We start from the raw sequence: 15,740 nt of genomic DNA, 5'->3' as shown, positions 1-15,740 counted from the left end.
CATGGAAACAATGTAAAGACTATCAGACAGCCTTCTGGGGGGGAAGGGAGGAGGGGGAATTGAAAAATTCAAAACCTTACAAAAAATGATAGGTAGATACTAGTATTGAATATAATTGGAACAGATATGTTAACAAAAAATGTTTACAAATAATAAATTTTAAGAATTAAAAAAAAAGAATGAAAAGATAGAGGAAAAGGAGAGAGGATAGATGGAGGAGGACAAGGCCTATTTGTCTTTGCTTTCGCAGTGTGTAGCCCTGACACACAGCAGGCACTTGTAAACTACTGTCTTCACCAGGCTGCCGAGCAAAGATTCTGCCCGGGAGTGTTCCCTGGGGACGCAAAAAGGACCAAGCAGTCCCATCTACTTTCACCGGGGAAACAAGAAAGGCAAATAAGTATGTGCAAACAAGGACAGATGAGAGACAGTCAATAGAAGGAAGGCCCCCGTGAAGTGGGGCAGAGAGGGAGGAGACAAATGCACACAGGAATAAAAGAGATGGAAGGAGATCTTGTGACAGCCACTAGGTAGCCAGGGTCTTAGAATGACAGTGTGGAGGAAGAAATAAGGGGCTAGGAGAATAGAAGGGGGAAGGACAGGTTCCAAAGGGATTTGAGGATCAAAAAGTCATGTTCAATAAAACTATTTAGGATCAAATAAATGGTTTTCTCACTGGGGTGAAAATGAATACATATGTATATTGTAGATAATTGTCTTGACAATAAACTATCTCTATTCCTTCAATTTTGCTGATAAGATTTTCAATAGTCACATAAATTATGAATTTCACTATCACTTTTTGAAGTCTTCATCTTATCTAATTTATTCCTGTGGCAGCCCAGGTAAAGTTTTTAATTTTCTTTAGGTTTTTGTAAGGGTTAAGTGGCTTGCCCAAGGCCACACAGCTAGGTAATTATTAAGTTTCTGAGGCCGGATTTGAACTCAGGTCCTCCTGACTCCAGGGCCGGTGCTCTATCCACTGAACCACCTAGCTGCCCCCCCCCCCGTAAAGTTTTCAAAAGCATCGACGTTGTTCTTTTGAAGCTATAATATTTTAATCACTAACATAAGTTCCCAAGAAAAACTCACATATAGAAAATAACTTACTAAAAGTACTTTTAGGACTAGTCCAAGATTTTTTTTTTAAAGCATAAAGGAATATCCCAATTTGTTAATTAATACAGTAGTCTTGTTTGTCAATTTAAAATCCTTATAGTTGAGTCTAGATGAATTAAAAAAAAAATCAATACTGGCCTTGGCATTCATAACAATAAATATAACTTGGCAAGAGCCCCTACTTAAAATGGATGCATTAAGGAAGTTTAGACAGTCTCTTGGGACTACCTAAGCTATCTGAACTATTATGAGAATGTGTAAAAAGAAAACTACTTAGGGATCTATGATATACTTACCATATAACAAACTAAATGCTAAAAAAATTTCCTTTAGGTATTTTATCCACACATTCTCCAGTCATCAGTCTAGGTCCTTGGTGAATAAGCCTCACTTGCTGCAGAGTACTTCAACTCAAATCAGGGGTCTAATCTTATTACCTTGTTGATATAATCTGGAAGTTTTTTGAGAAGGAGATAAAAGCATCTCCATTCTTTTTTTCAATCCTTCCTTCATAGTGATGTCAAAAGGACTCATCATACAAAAAGTCTAGCCAACTGCAGGTTGATTAAAATACAAACTTCTTAAGTGACAAGGACTGCCCACCACTTGACAGCTATCTTTTTAGCCTTATGTCGTTTGCTTGTGATTTTCGTTTCCACTTTTCAGTCAAAGTGACTTACTTCATTTCCAAATTCTCACAGAGCACCCTGTGACTTTTTGCTAAATGCATATTAACTTTCTAATCTTTTATCTCACAAATTTATACATACACACACACACACACACACACATGTCTAATTCCCCCAAATACCCTTGTAAACATGCCTTGAGGCCAGGGACTGGGTCATTTTATTTCTTTTTACACAAAGCAGTCAAGTAGAACATCTTAATAAATGTTTATTGAACAACTTGGCAAGGAGACATGTCCTCCACTGCAGAAAGGCAGGTGGGTGACCAGAAGCAGAAGACTAAAGTGAAGGTAGACATGGCATGATGAGGAAAAGGAGCGTCTTTTGTGCAGGAAGGAATTTCGGAAGTTTGTGAGACTGTGCAATTAATTCAGCCCTTCCTAGGAAGTGTGATGGTGGTACTTGTGTCCAAACAAACTAGAGGAAATCTCTTTATTGGGAGTGACTGGGAATACAAGGACTAAGAATGGGAGAAGAAGGGAGAAGTGGGAGAATATTGCCTCCAATCCCCACTGAACTGGGGATTTAACTGCTCAAACTCCTGAGGAATTCTTTAAGATCCAGCAATTCACTTTTGCCAACACCCAAATCAGGAGGATGGAAATGGATTTCTATGCACTTCTCAAAGTATGAGAAAGAAGCAGCTCAAGAGTTTGCCAGAGCTATAGAATCACTTTGGTATTGTTTAATGAGAAACTACTAAGTACTTTTAGGGAGAATACATTTCTGCAATGGAAGAAAACCCAGAATTTCATGCTTGAGGAGAAAAATCAGTGATTGGCATAACCTGAACTTTAACACAGACTCTTTTTCCTAATGAGTATTTTGAACCACCAAGAGTTTTAGGCCTTCATGTAAAAGAACCTCATTAATGCATACAAAAAACTCATTCACAGGCAAATTAATGAATATGAAGATCTAAGATGTTGATTTAATGTCAAAAAGGAGCTAAAATTCATATTGCCTAGTCCTCTCAGAGGGATTTCCTCAAGTGTTATAAAGCAGAGATCAGTCATCCTTTCTACCGATGGGGTTCTAGATCACTGAACATGGGACCCAAAATACTACACAGTTCAACTCTACCTGAAGTACTTCCTCCCAATATATTAGTATGGACAAAGTCACTTGGTTTCTCTTATCTTCTTCAGAGTAGTTTGGAGGATGAAATGAGAATATCTATCGATCTCTGCTATTATCTGATTTTTAGAAACCCTGCTAGGGACTTAGCTGAGACAACTGGCACCTTCCTACTGAAACAGGAATTTCTGATCCTTATGTCCAGTAACAGTCAAGAGGAAGAGAAATCAGAAACTATCTAGTTCTGTATTACAGATAGGGACAAAGGGGCACAAATTTGATAATAATATGCATTATCCTGGATCTGAAGTAGAGTTTTTTCCAAAGGAGTATTATAAGTCTTGCAAGATTTTAATAACCACTTCTATGATAATTCAAGTAATGTGCTCCTATATTACTCCTCTATAAAATTAAAGCCTCTTAAAAAAAAAAGATAAACAAGCAAGGAAGATGCTTTAAATTTTAGCAATTAGCTGCCAGAATAAGCCTATTTTTAAATAACATGTGCCTTACTGCTGGTACGTTAATGCACTGCCTCTCACTCTGATTCACAAGAGAGCATGCTCTACAATCAGGATCCTTAGCTGTCAGGTGACTGATGTACTGAGGCTCTCCACTGTCCAAGGTGCCCACCCTGGGAATTCTGGCTATTTTAGCAATTTATATTAAATTTCCAAAGTGGGGAGGGAGCAGAGCAGTCACACTGGGCAAATAAGAGATAATCGGTAACTTTGGACTGTAGGTGGTTCAAAAGAAACAAAGCTCTGAGAGGAGCTGGTCTCTTTCAGGAACTTACAAGCAGAGTTGGAAGGGTTAAGTGAGGGGGGCAGAGAAGGAACCAGAAGAGAGGGAGAGACTGAAAAGAGTAGAGATGAGAGAGGGTGATCCATTGGAGGAGTGGAGTGGGTTGGGATCCCTGGGACAAAGGGGTGAGTGAGGTTGGTTGATTGGTTCTTGTCCTCCATTACCAAAGAAGCCCAAAATGACATCATTGCATCAGAGACAAATGACAGTGTGTCAGACTGTGGTAATTCATTCCAATACAAGCTCGGAATGCTCTACCGCAGGTCGGGCACAGATAGTCCAAGTGAACACCTGGGGTGGGTTCTCTAAACTTACGGATATCACATTTCCTTTGAGCTGCTTTCATTTTACCTTTCTCACTGAGGAGGGCACACCATGCTGGGTGGTCCTGTGCTAGGGTCTCCCATGCTGTAAAATCAATTCTAAAATTATTCAATGAGACCTTCAGGGTATCTCTGTATCACTTCTTCTGACCCCACTGTGAGTGCCTGCCTTGTGCAAGTCCTCCATAAAATAGTTTTTTGGCAAGCATACACTTGCCATTCTAATAATTATGTCCAGTCCATTGCAGTTGCATTTACTGTAGTAGTATTGGATTATCAGGCAGTTTAGCTCAAGAAAAGCACCTTCTGTCTGGCATCTTCTCCTGCCAGATCTTCAGAATCTTCTTAAGGCAAATTAAATGGAAGTGATTCAGTTTTCTGGCATGGCACCGTAGGCTGTTCAGGTTTCACAGGCATATAGCAATGAGGTCAACGCTACAGCTCTGTAGACTTTTAGTTTGGTGGTCAGTCTAATACCTCTTCTCTCCCACACTTTCTTTTGGAGAATTCCAAATACTGAGCTAGCTCCGGCAATGCCTGTGTCAACCTCATTGTCAATGTGTACCGCCCTGGAAAATACACTGCCAAGTGAACTTTATCTCCAATATTCAAAACTTCTCCATTTTCTATAAGTTCCATGTATGGATAGTATAGTGCTGGCTGATGGAGCACCTATGTTTTCTTGGTGTTCATTATTTGATCAAAATCAGCATAAGCAGTAGAAAATCAATACATACTTTGTTGCATCTCAGCTTCATAGGTTGCTTCGAGGGCACAATCATCTGCAAACAAAAGATCATGCACCAACACTCCCTCCATTTTCGTCTTGGCTTGTAACCTTTTCAAGTTGAAGAATCTGCCATCAGTGTGGTAGCTGACCTTGAGGTTATGTGTATGGGAGCAAGGATACAGCCTTGTTTCATTCCATTGGTGAGTGGGAAGTCTTGAGAGCATCATCCACTTTCCAGAACCGGGTCTGCATACTATCATGGAACTGATGTACAATATTGATGAACTTTACTAGGCAATCAAATTTTGACATAATGAAAGAGTGTGGAAGAAGGCAGTTGACTGAAGGGGGATGAAGAAGAGGCACAAGACAGAGTCTGTAGTGAATGGTCTAGACAAGGTAGAGAGCAGGAGATAGGTTTGATGAAGAAAGTAGAGGAGAGCTGCTTTGGGGTATTTCAACCAACATTATGCAGGAAAAAGACAGGTGGTAACAAAGAAGTGTGCCCCGCCCCAAACCAAATTTAGAAGTAGAGCTGCTCAAGGGACTTGTCTAGACCAAACTGGACATCAAAGACATGCCCCCACTGTTAACACAGAGGACCCATCTTTGTGAAGATCTGGCACTGTCTAAAAGCTTTCCAGAGGGGCAATCAAAGACCATGTAGCTGGCCAGTCTAGTTCATGTGAGGAGAGCACTCATTGGTGAAAGCTTTCTTGACCCCAAGTTTCAATGTCTCCTTGTACCTTTTGCTGCTAAACAGAATGAGTACAGTCTCCACTTGACAAGAAAAGTCTTTCCAGTACCTTCGCCTGACCCTCCAGTGTCCTTCTTCCAGCCAGGCTCCAGTTGATTGCTGGTTTTCTTATACTATGGAGCCCTGAACTGAATACCATACTCCAGATGGTTCTGGTTAAGGGCAGACTACAGGGGGATTAGGACTAAGAATGACACCCTTTCTCAAGCAGCCCAAGATAGCAGTCATGTTTACAGATCACTTTCAGAGCACCTGTCATCCTCCCACATGGTATTGTTACTGTTTTATATTCAAGCTATTCCTAAAGACTACTTTATCTTAGAAGACACAGTCCGGTGTTTTTGCCTAAGAAGATCCCTTGGGATATTGACTCATCCAGTTTGTCAGCAATCCCTCTCAGTGTGGGATTGTGGCACAGCAAGTGACATTAGAGTTATTTAGCAAAGGCATTTCCTGGCTCATGGGACACTACACTTTGAAGTGTCTCTGTTGTGTAGCGGTCCAGTACCACAGACATATACAGCTTTTTCTATTACCTAATTCTACAAAAAAGCAAACTGCTAGTAACAGGGATGGGAGTGGGTGGAAGAGAAATTGGGGTAGGATGGGAACTCTAAGAAACAATCATAGACATTGTTTCTAACTCAATGTTTTTTCCTCATTCCATGTAAATCACACATGCACACTTCAGACACCTCAAAATTTATATATGGCAGAATGGGAAGACTGGAATTTGGAATTCAAGAAGAATTTAGTTCAAATCCTGATTCAGCTACTTGTGTGACCACAATCCAGTCAGATTCACCCTCTGGCTCCCATTTGTAAAAGGAGAGGGCTGGTCTAAAAACTTGAAAGATCCCTTCCTGCCCTCTATCAATAATTCAAGTGTAGGAAAGGGAGAAGAATGGAATGAAGAAAGGCCTTTGTTTCCTTCTGATCAAGATAGTCTGTTCAAATATGGGATATTAATATATAAACCAGAAACAGCTAAGAAGAAAGTTAAAAAGAAATTCAGAAGACATAAGTTACCAAGTCTCAGATTTAGATCCCACTTATTTTCCTTCATTTTCAATTACCATATTAAATTGTTTAAAACTGCTTCAGCACTGTTTAATGTACTATTTTAAATGCTACCTGAATAAACAAATTAGACACAACACATACAGAAAGAAGGAAATCAATATAGCCAGGGTGTTCAGTAAACCCAAAGATTCCAGCTCCTGTATTAAGGTCCCCCAAATGTGACAAAACCTGCAAGAAAAACAAGCAAGAGGTGTGGCAGAAATTAGGCACAGACCAACATATCATACCATATATCAAGGTGAGATCCATATAGATCCATGGCTTAGCTCTCAAAGGTCATATCATTAACAAATTAGAGAAGCAAGGATGAAATTATCTTTTGCAACTATGAATACAGAAAGTCTTCCTAATTAGACAGGAAACAGAGGTAAAAGATAAAATGAACGACTTTGCTTACATAAAATTAAGCAGAATTTGTACAAACAAAACCAAGGCACTTAAAATTATAAGGAAAAGATATTCCTCAGTAGATAATTGGTCAAAGGCTATATAATAGGTAGTTCTCAACAACCACAGCAACCCCGCCCCCCCAAAAATCCTAAATCATCACAGGAGAAATGCAAATTAAAACTCTAATTTCACAAACTCTCTAAAATTCTTATCTCACATCAGATTGGCAAAAGTGATTAAAAAAAGAAAGCAGTTGTTTGAGGGGCTACGGGAAGACTGATACTCTAGATTGGAGTTGGGGCCTGGAATTGATTCAGTCATTCTAGAAAGCAACCACAGCTAAGAAGTGATGAAACTTTTTATGCCCTTTGGTACCCTGAAGAGATCAAAGAAAGGAAAAAGTTCCATATATAGAAATATTAACAAAGTATTTAATATAAACAGAAAAACAAAGGCAATCCCTGACCTCAAGGAAAGACAACACATATCAGAGGTTTTAGTGGCACAGTGGATGGGAAGGTCCCACAGTCCAGAGGATGTAGTTGGCAAAGCAGATGATTATGTATCATGCATCATCTCCCTTTGATTTCCTTCCATTTATAAAACCAAATCAGGTTCTGCTACTGAACCAGTCATGATTCCAAGGATTTGAGTTGATAAGAACTTTTTTTTCCTGGGTCTTCAGGAGCTTGTGGCTGCTGAGGATATAGGACAGGCAGCACCCACAGTGGCAGTTACAAGGAAACAGCTGCCCAGGGATTGCTTTTCTAGATGATGGTGGGGATCAAGTGGAAGGGAAGGGGGAGAATGGCTGGAGGTGGGGCAGGGTGTCTGGGGAAGCACAGCTATTTCCAAGGCTATAGGAGATTCACATTTAAAATAACTTTTTCAAACATCTAAATATAAATTCTCAACTTTCTCTCTCTCTTTTCTCCCAGTCTGGGTGGGGTGTTAGGTTTCCTTAGAGTAGTGCCTACAAATAATAACTGCCCAAGCAGAAATATTTTGAAATTCAGTAAGATGTTGTAAAATGTCAATATAAACACCTTCATTTGTAACAGTTATTATACACAAAGGAATCTGATAAATGCATAGTGGCTTCCTGATTGGGCAGTCATTGATAATATATGGATGCCCAGAGAAGGCAGTCTAGGAGAGCCCCAAGTTGGCTCAGACTGCACAAAAGGCCTAGAAGGCTTGAAGGAGGATTTGCAATAAGAGCGATAGAGCACCTAGTCCGTATTCAACAAAAAATGGAATGTATCAAATAAAGAAGCGAATGAAAAGGGTAAAGAGGAGCATTTGTACAGACCTCTCCATGTCTAACAGACATTTAGCAGTTAGGAGTCTGAGGAATGCCAAATGTGAAAGTACAAGTCCCTTCCTAACCACTGCAGTAAGTAAACCCTCCTAAGGAGCTAGAGACCTTAACTCATTTACAAGTGAGAGGGAGCAGGGAGAAGGGGACATCTGCTCCAAAGCTACTCCCAAAGGAGGCTTCAGCTAACCCTGAATTCCACTGACTGTTTCTGTCCCATATTGAGGGAGTTTCTTGAAAGGAAGTCCTGACTCATTCTATCCAGAGTTCCTAGCTCAGAGACTTGGATTCAGAAGATACTCAAGATAGAGATGGCCCAGCTATCTATTAGACCCCTTATGATGAGTCCTGGGGAACCAACAGACCTGGGCACTTAAATATATTCTAGAGCCCATGGTCTTAGTTTACAGTTTTGAGTTTTCTGTTGCTTCTTTACTCTTAAATCAGAGTTCCTCCAATGGGTGGTTGGGGGGGATGGAGGAAAGGGGTTTCGAACCTGAGCCAGCACACTCAGGCCCAAGTCCCAGTCCATTAGAGACATCATTTACCATTCTGGGACTCAGTTTCCTCATCCAGTCATGCACCTTGGGTTGAATTGCTGGACCCCAGGCCCACTCTTAGAATCATGCTTTTTATATCCATAAAATAAAAATATGTATACAGATGATTAAAAAGCAAACCAAGAAAAGTGAAAGTCACCAAAATGAACAATAATAACTTAAGAACTCCCGATTTCAAAAGATCCTTTCAAATTCAAACCATCTGCAATGCTGTGATATTCATAAGGCTTTGGGCCAGTTCCAAGAGATTTTTAAGAAGCATAAATGTGAAATTCTAAACTAAAAAAATGGACTGAGTACTTCCTCTAAGAAGGCAAGGCTCATACCCTGGGCCAGGTGTTCTGCTAAATGGTAAGGGATACAAACAGAAGCCCAGAAGACTGGAGGAGACATGACGAGAGTCTTTGTGTGTGTCTCTCCTATCTTCTCTTCAGAACTATGAACCCCAAAGCATTCATTCTCTCTCCACCAGATGTTTTCAGGATCTCCAGAGACTTATCCTTCCATGACCTAAAACCACCTGTGACACCCACACACATATGTCCTCCTCTTCGGCACTGCCTGCCCTCTGTGTGGGGGTTCTCCACAGACGCTCCACAGGAGGTGGACCCTGCCCCACCCAGCTCCTTTCCTGAACTTCCGGAGCTTAAGAAGAAGAAACTTCTCATTCTAGAAAATGAAATCCATTCTAGAATATTTCCTTCCTCAGACTGCCACTTGGTGGCAAGACTTCAAGACAAGTAACCTCTTTTCACCATACTCTTCCTCCCCTTCCCCTCCTTCATAACTGTCAGAAAAGGTGTCCATTTAAAATTTTTTTATTTTATTGTATTTATTTAAGACAATGGGATTAAGTGACTTGCCTAAGGTCACACAATTTGGCAATTGTTAAAGTGTCTGAGTCCAGTTTTGAACTCAGGTCCTCTTGACTCCAGGGCCAGTGCTCTACCCACTGTGCCACCTAGCTACCCAAAGTGTCGATTTCTATTCAGAATATCCAAAAAAACCCAAAACAAAACTATTTTTACTTAGACTTAAGTGCCTTAAGGGAGAAAATGTTGAGAAATGTGAAAAAAAGGTGACTGCTTTGTATGTATAAGGCTTTTCATGAGATGACTGCTGAGAAAAATTATTATAAAAGGCATAAAGTTAAAAGAATTAATAGTTCTAAGTCATTATCTTTAGAACATTAAAGGTAAGACAAACAAATGTCTATGGGGGACAAAGAGAAGAATAGTTCATGTTATCTAATTAGATAATCACTGCATTGAAGAGACAGAATTAGAGACTATTTAAAACTTATCCTGTCACTATATAATCCTGCTTTATTACATAAAAAGGGATCTGAAAAACAAAAAAGCCCACACAACAACACCCAATTTCCTTGTCTCCTAATTCAGTATCAAAGGTGCACTTTGGGCCTACACCACAGAGAAATTGTTATTTATGAAGCTCAGAATCTGACAGCAGCCTAGAAAGTGATAGTGTTGGCAAGCAAAGGAGAAAAGCAACACCTAAAATTGAGACAGTTCTGTGCCCCAGACATAAATGCAGACGTCTAGCGTAAGTGAAGCATCTTTTCATTTCAATGCCAAATTTGGATTCCTAATTCCACACAACCTAAATGGAGGGTCTGAAAGAGCTTTCCAGAAAGACCTTCAAGGATGACACTCCATTTTAGTAACTAGAACTGCTTGTCCATTTTACTGTGACAGACTCATGGCCCAGACGACAATGAAACGAAGGGGACACTGTCCAAACAGTAACAATGGCCCCGGTCTCTACTAGCATCCAGGATTGAATAACTGGGGGAACTCAGAAGCACGGAAAGCAAAGGAGCAATTGAACTGCTATTCAATTAAAACTGTAAAAAGTTAAAGTTCCTTTGGATATAAAGCAATGTTTCTAATTGATTCTCCATGTCAAGTAAATGCCAATAAAGCTCAGTGAAGGTTTGGATTGAATTTCTTTCCTATTCAATTTTAAAGAGATAATAAGCAAAAGCACATTACTGGAAAAATATTCTAGTATTAGAATTAAAAAAAACATACTAGCTCTCTTTAGTCTTGTAGTAAATAATTGAGACATGCTGCAAGATCAAACTAAACCTGCCATTTTTAACTAAGGTATAAATGCCAAAAATAACTGAACTTAAAACATTTTTATAGACACTCCTCCCTACATGCTCTAAATTTTAATTTTTTTTTAAAAGGATGGTTCTTTTCTTACATATCAAGGACTCTTGTTTCTCAGAGAAAAAACATTCATTTGACAAATTTTGAGTATTTGAGATCTGCAGAATACAATGATAAGTAGGATATGGTCTTGCCTGTAAGGAATTTCCAATCTAATGGGGGAGAAAGGAAAAGAAGCTGAACAAGGAACTAAGATACAAGACAGAACAAACGGAAACACAGGGCTGGGTTCCTTAGGTCTTCAACTGGCTTGGGAAGACTTGTGGCTAATAACAGCTGAAAGTTCTTGGACAGCAGCTATAAACTGATATCAGGTGTGAAGAGCCAGCTCATTCTCCTTCCAGGCTGGAGCCTTTTCCATGTTCTATTGTGTATGACAATTGTCTCTTTCCACGTGGGGAAGGACAGGATCTTACTGAATCCTGTGCATTTCACCCAAGGCTCTCCAAAAGCTGACACTTGAGAAAAGTTTAGTTCCTCCCATGCCCTTAGCACCTGAAGGTGGTGAAAGAGATTTTACCCAGTCTCTCATTCCAACTTCACAACAGCTCTGTGAACCAAGGGCTCTAGGCATTGTAAGGATTATTCCCATTTTACAGAGGAAGAAATGAGGCTCCATAAAGTGAGGGGCCTTGCCCCGAATTACAAACCTCATCTGTGCCAGAGGTCCAAAAGCAGCCTCTGAAATAGATCTGGGTCCTAGACAGGGTGGTGCTGGCCCCAGGAAAGCTCATGAGACAGAAATCAGTCTAACCTTCTGAGAGTCACCAAAAGTCAACTTGACTGCAAGGATCCACTGAGAGGAACCAGAAGCTTCAAGTATGGAAATAAATTGTTGATGGAGCAGCAGGAAAAATATTAGACTTGGCATCAGAAGAGCTCCTCTGTTCAATTGGTTCTGGCACTTAGCTGCCAGTGAGGTTCCAGTAAAACTTCTCTGGGCCCTGGGGAGTTGAACCCAATTTCTTCAAGTGTCCTTTGAGTTTGTAAACCTTCTGCTTCAGTTCAAACTCCCAGAAAACAGAGCCAACTCACCATTCTGAAAAGGTCCCCAGACCACCTCTACCCTCCCCCACAGCTTCTATGAATCTAAGGAGACTGCTTCTATACCCTTGGAAGGCCTCCTTAAGGTCATACTTTCATGAGAATTAATTGAAAGGTGATCAAGAAAAACTAAGTCTAAACAAAAGGATTTTTAAAAAACAAGAGAATTCCCTTCTTTAAATAATAGCACATCATTTTAAAGATGCTATTCATTATACTATCTAAAAGAGAAGGTGCTCCTGGCATGGCTTCACAAATAAAGTAATTTTTCCAAGAAAAGCACATGATGATTTTCTTCAACAGCCAGGAGTTCAAGTTAAGAATGAAAAATCTTTCTTTTAACCTTCTGAGACACGAGTAGCAATTATCTTTTAAATTCTGACAGTCCAGGGTACCAAGCTCTTGAGGTTTACATTATAAATCCTTAGAAAAACTTTGTAGACATAGTTCCTAACAACTATGATAGAATAAAGCATCACAGTAGTACATGAAAGGGATAGATTAGACAGCAATCAATTGTGCCTTATCTACAGTATATTAAAATTATAACAAGAACCTTTAATGAACCTATTCCCTTTAATCTAGAAGATGTTGTGATTTTTTTTAATTCAACACATCAACACTAAATCTTAAAGAAAATAAGAATATGTAAAAGTATGAGTTTTAAAAATTCTTAAAGATATACCTTCAACTTGAAAAATCAAATTTTACTGCTAAAACAAATCTTTCTTCCACTGCAAATTAGGAGAAAGATGAATAATAAAATCTAAAAATAAGCTAGCAATAGTATGGAAGCATTTATTTTCTAATTTCCATCAGCACATGTGGAAAAGAGCACCATGTTAGTATGGATTTCATTATTGACAAGTCCAGAGGTTTTAGGTAAGAAATAGTCTTTAATGCTTGACATTTCAAAGGAAAGACTTCCTTGAAATCTACTTGAGTAGCTCCCAAAATCTGTCATAACTGTGCACTGAATGTTGTGCTAAAAAGACAACAAATTAAGATTCAGATTTAATTATCTTCTTTTTAGTCATTTCCTTTTTAAGAACTAAAATATTCTATTTTTAATCAACTTACCTTCCGCCCATCACTTGCATGGCAATTCACATTTAGAGGTGTCAGTAAAGCCATCAGTTTCTCTTCATTACCACTCCTAGAAAAGGAAATCAATCAATCCATAAAAAAAAATAGTTTTATATGGCCATATACCAGTGTTCTTCTGACTAAAAAAAAAAATCATCTCTATTTGCTATTATTTCTTCCACATGGATCTAAATTATTGGTATTTTCCAATGTCATCAGTATTTTTCCAAATAATTCCTCTCATAGCTCCTATTCCAGGATGTCCTAGAGCCTCAGGCTCTGGGCACCTCCGTCACAGAGCTGCACAAAGCCATTTTCTTGATGATCAAAATGAACTTCATACTGCTAATCATGTGATCAACAGCATTAGAGCTGGAAAAATAAATAAAATGCTATGGAAAAAGAGCTAGTGGTTAAATTTTAAAAGCTCAAAGAACAAAAGAGAGGAATAAGATTTTTTTCCTGACAATGAATATTTGCCATATACTCACTACTCGGGCTATCCTTAGAAAAATCTCAAAAAAAAAAAAAAAAAACATCTTGAAAATAAAGATTTAAGACACAGGAATTGAGAGAAACATATTCTTAATATGCCCTTTGATTCTAAAATCCAAGGCATCTAAGAGGCTTAAGGCTCGCTGGCACCTTATGAGCCAATCTAATTAATAATGCTTATAACCAACACCATATTGAAAGATAATTTCATTAACCATCCTTACCCATTTATAACAAAGACCAAGTCTACAGAACCATAATGGTCAATCTAACCATATTATTTTATATGGTCAAAGCAAGACAGTGATAACATAAAATGTATACAGTGCCCCCCATCCCATTTTTCCTTTCAAATGCATTGTATTCACTAAAACTGAATGAAATCACTTACCTAGCAGCTTCTAGGAGTTCGTCCTTCTTGTATTCACCTAGATGATTGCAAAATATCATGCTGTTAGCATTTGGCAGAAGATAGATGAAGAAATGCAGCAGACAGCAAATACAGAATTAAACAGAGGAAGAACGAGAGGGGAAAAAAAAAAGAGTCCACACCCCGCTGGGTGATGGAGCCGTGACGTGAGCCAGCTTGTGAAGCAGGCAGCATCACCAGTGCCTTGGAGACCGGCAGCAAATTGACGCAGCTTCTTGTCCAATCCTCCGATGAAATGGCTTGCTTCAGACAACCAATGAATGTGCAATCTTGGATCCAGAAACACATTCCCCTCTGCTAACAGCAGGCCAGCGGAAGACAATGTCCCTTCCCCCCTTCTATTCAGGCTGTCACATTAGACTCATGGAGCATAATCAATTCCGAGGCAAAAGCCAAACAGTGTGGCTCGTTAGAGGACAAATTACAACTGTCTTCAAAACTCTCCCTTTCTTACCTCCCCCCAAACACACTCCTGATTTATTTGAAAGGACAAAGAAAGTTAGTTTAACACGGTTACTCTCTAACTGACCAGGCAGGGGCTTCAGAGTCCCTAAGTAAACTGTAAATAGCAGAAGCAGAGAAGTCTTTGCCTCTAACAGAGGCTCCAGGACAATCTGGGGGGTAGGCATGGGCGATCCTTTAATAAGCTCAATGGCCAAGCAGGCTCCTCTTGTTACCTGGGCAGATACCATAGCCTTCCAATGAAGAGATTCAGGTTCAGTGATTTTTTTTTTTCATGAAATAGGAGGAATGGATTTTTGAACTGACCATAATAATTTTAGCCAAATGGTTAGGGGACTCAAACTACCAGGATTATTTCAAGATGTCATGTGAAGGACAAAGGATTCTTTTAAAATGTATCTCTTGAGAAATCAGGACTAGCCTGTGATTCAGCATTAATACACTGCCTCAGTTGGTTACAACATTAAAATATAAACGACAGTAAATATACAGCAAAGGTTATTTTATTCTAAAAAAAATAGCATCAACAGAAGTTATTTTGTACAAGTACATAACCATTTACCTTCAGACATGCTCCATGGTTGGCTCTGGGACTACAGCACAAGAGCACCCACCCATGTGGCCAAATTCCATCAGTCCCTGGCCAAGTAGCTGTCTGCACCTGGCTCTGGGGTGCCACAAGACTAAGATTTAGTTTAAGATGCTGGAACTCTAACTATAGGTTTTCCCATCATTTAAAGAGTAGTTATTAAAGTCATTTAAATAAATGTGTGGTTCAAATTTGCAATCTGATGCAGTATGCCCAGACAGAGATCCAAGTTCAACCATAATCTTGGACCCCATGGATTGGGGTGATATCATGGCCAGACCAGCTTCTCTTTAAAATTCTTTCAACAAGGGGTGGCTAGGTGGCGCAGTGGATAGAGCACTGGCCCTGGAGTCAGGAGTACCTGAGTTCAAATCTGGCCTCAGACACTTAATAATTACCTACCTGTGTGGCCTTGGGCAAGCCACTTAACCTTGGGCAAGCCACTTAACCCCACTGCCTTGCAAAAATCTTAAAAAAAAAAATTCTTTCAACATTGGACAAGTCTCACTAGCTGAAAGTCTACCAAGTAGATGGGTTCAGAATGCAGAGCAACTTTCTTAGAAGGATTCAAATGCAAGATCCAGTCTTT

General features: G+C 39.5%; 1 protein-coding gene across 2 annotated transcripts in view; it reads right to left on the bottom strand.

Moving 5' to 3' along the window:
* Positions 1-15,740, bottom strand: part of TNKS (tankyrase) — a 207,598-nt gene that overhangs the window by 72,009 nt on the left and 119,849 nt on the right. For both annotated transcript variants that reach the window (XM_074228240.1, XM_074228239.1), the window contains exons 4-5: positions 14,062-14,098; positions 13,170-13,245 (exon numbers count right to left, since the gene is read on the bottom strand). In XM_074228240.1, coding sequence (XP_074084341.1) covers positions 13,170-13,245; positions 14,062-14,098 — 113 coding nt within the window. The remainder of the gene's footprint in view (positions 1-13,169; positions 13,246-14,061; positions 14,099-15,740) is intronic.

The sequence above is a fragment of the Macrotis lagotis genome, chromosome 3, assembly GCF_037893015.1.
Source record: "Macrotis lagotis isolate mMagLag1 chromosome 3, bilby.v1.9.chrom.fasta, whole genome shotgun sequence".
NCBI lineage: Eukaryota > Metazoa > Chordata > Mammalia > Peramelemorphia > Peramelidae > Macrotis > Macrotis lagotis.
The sequence above is the reverse complement of the archived record's forward strand: the minus strand, read 5'-3'. Positions and strand labels throughout refer to the sequence as shown.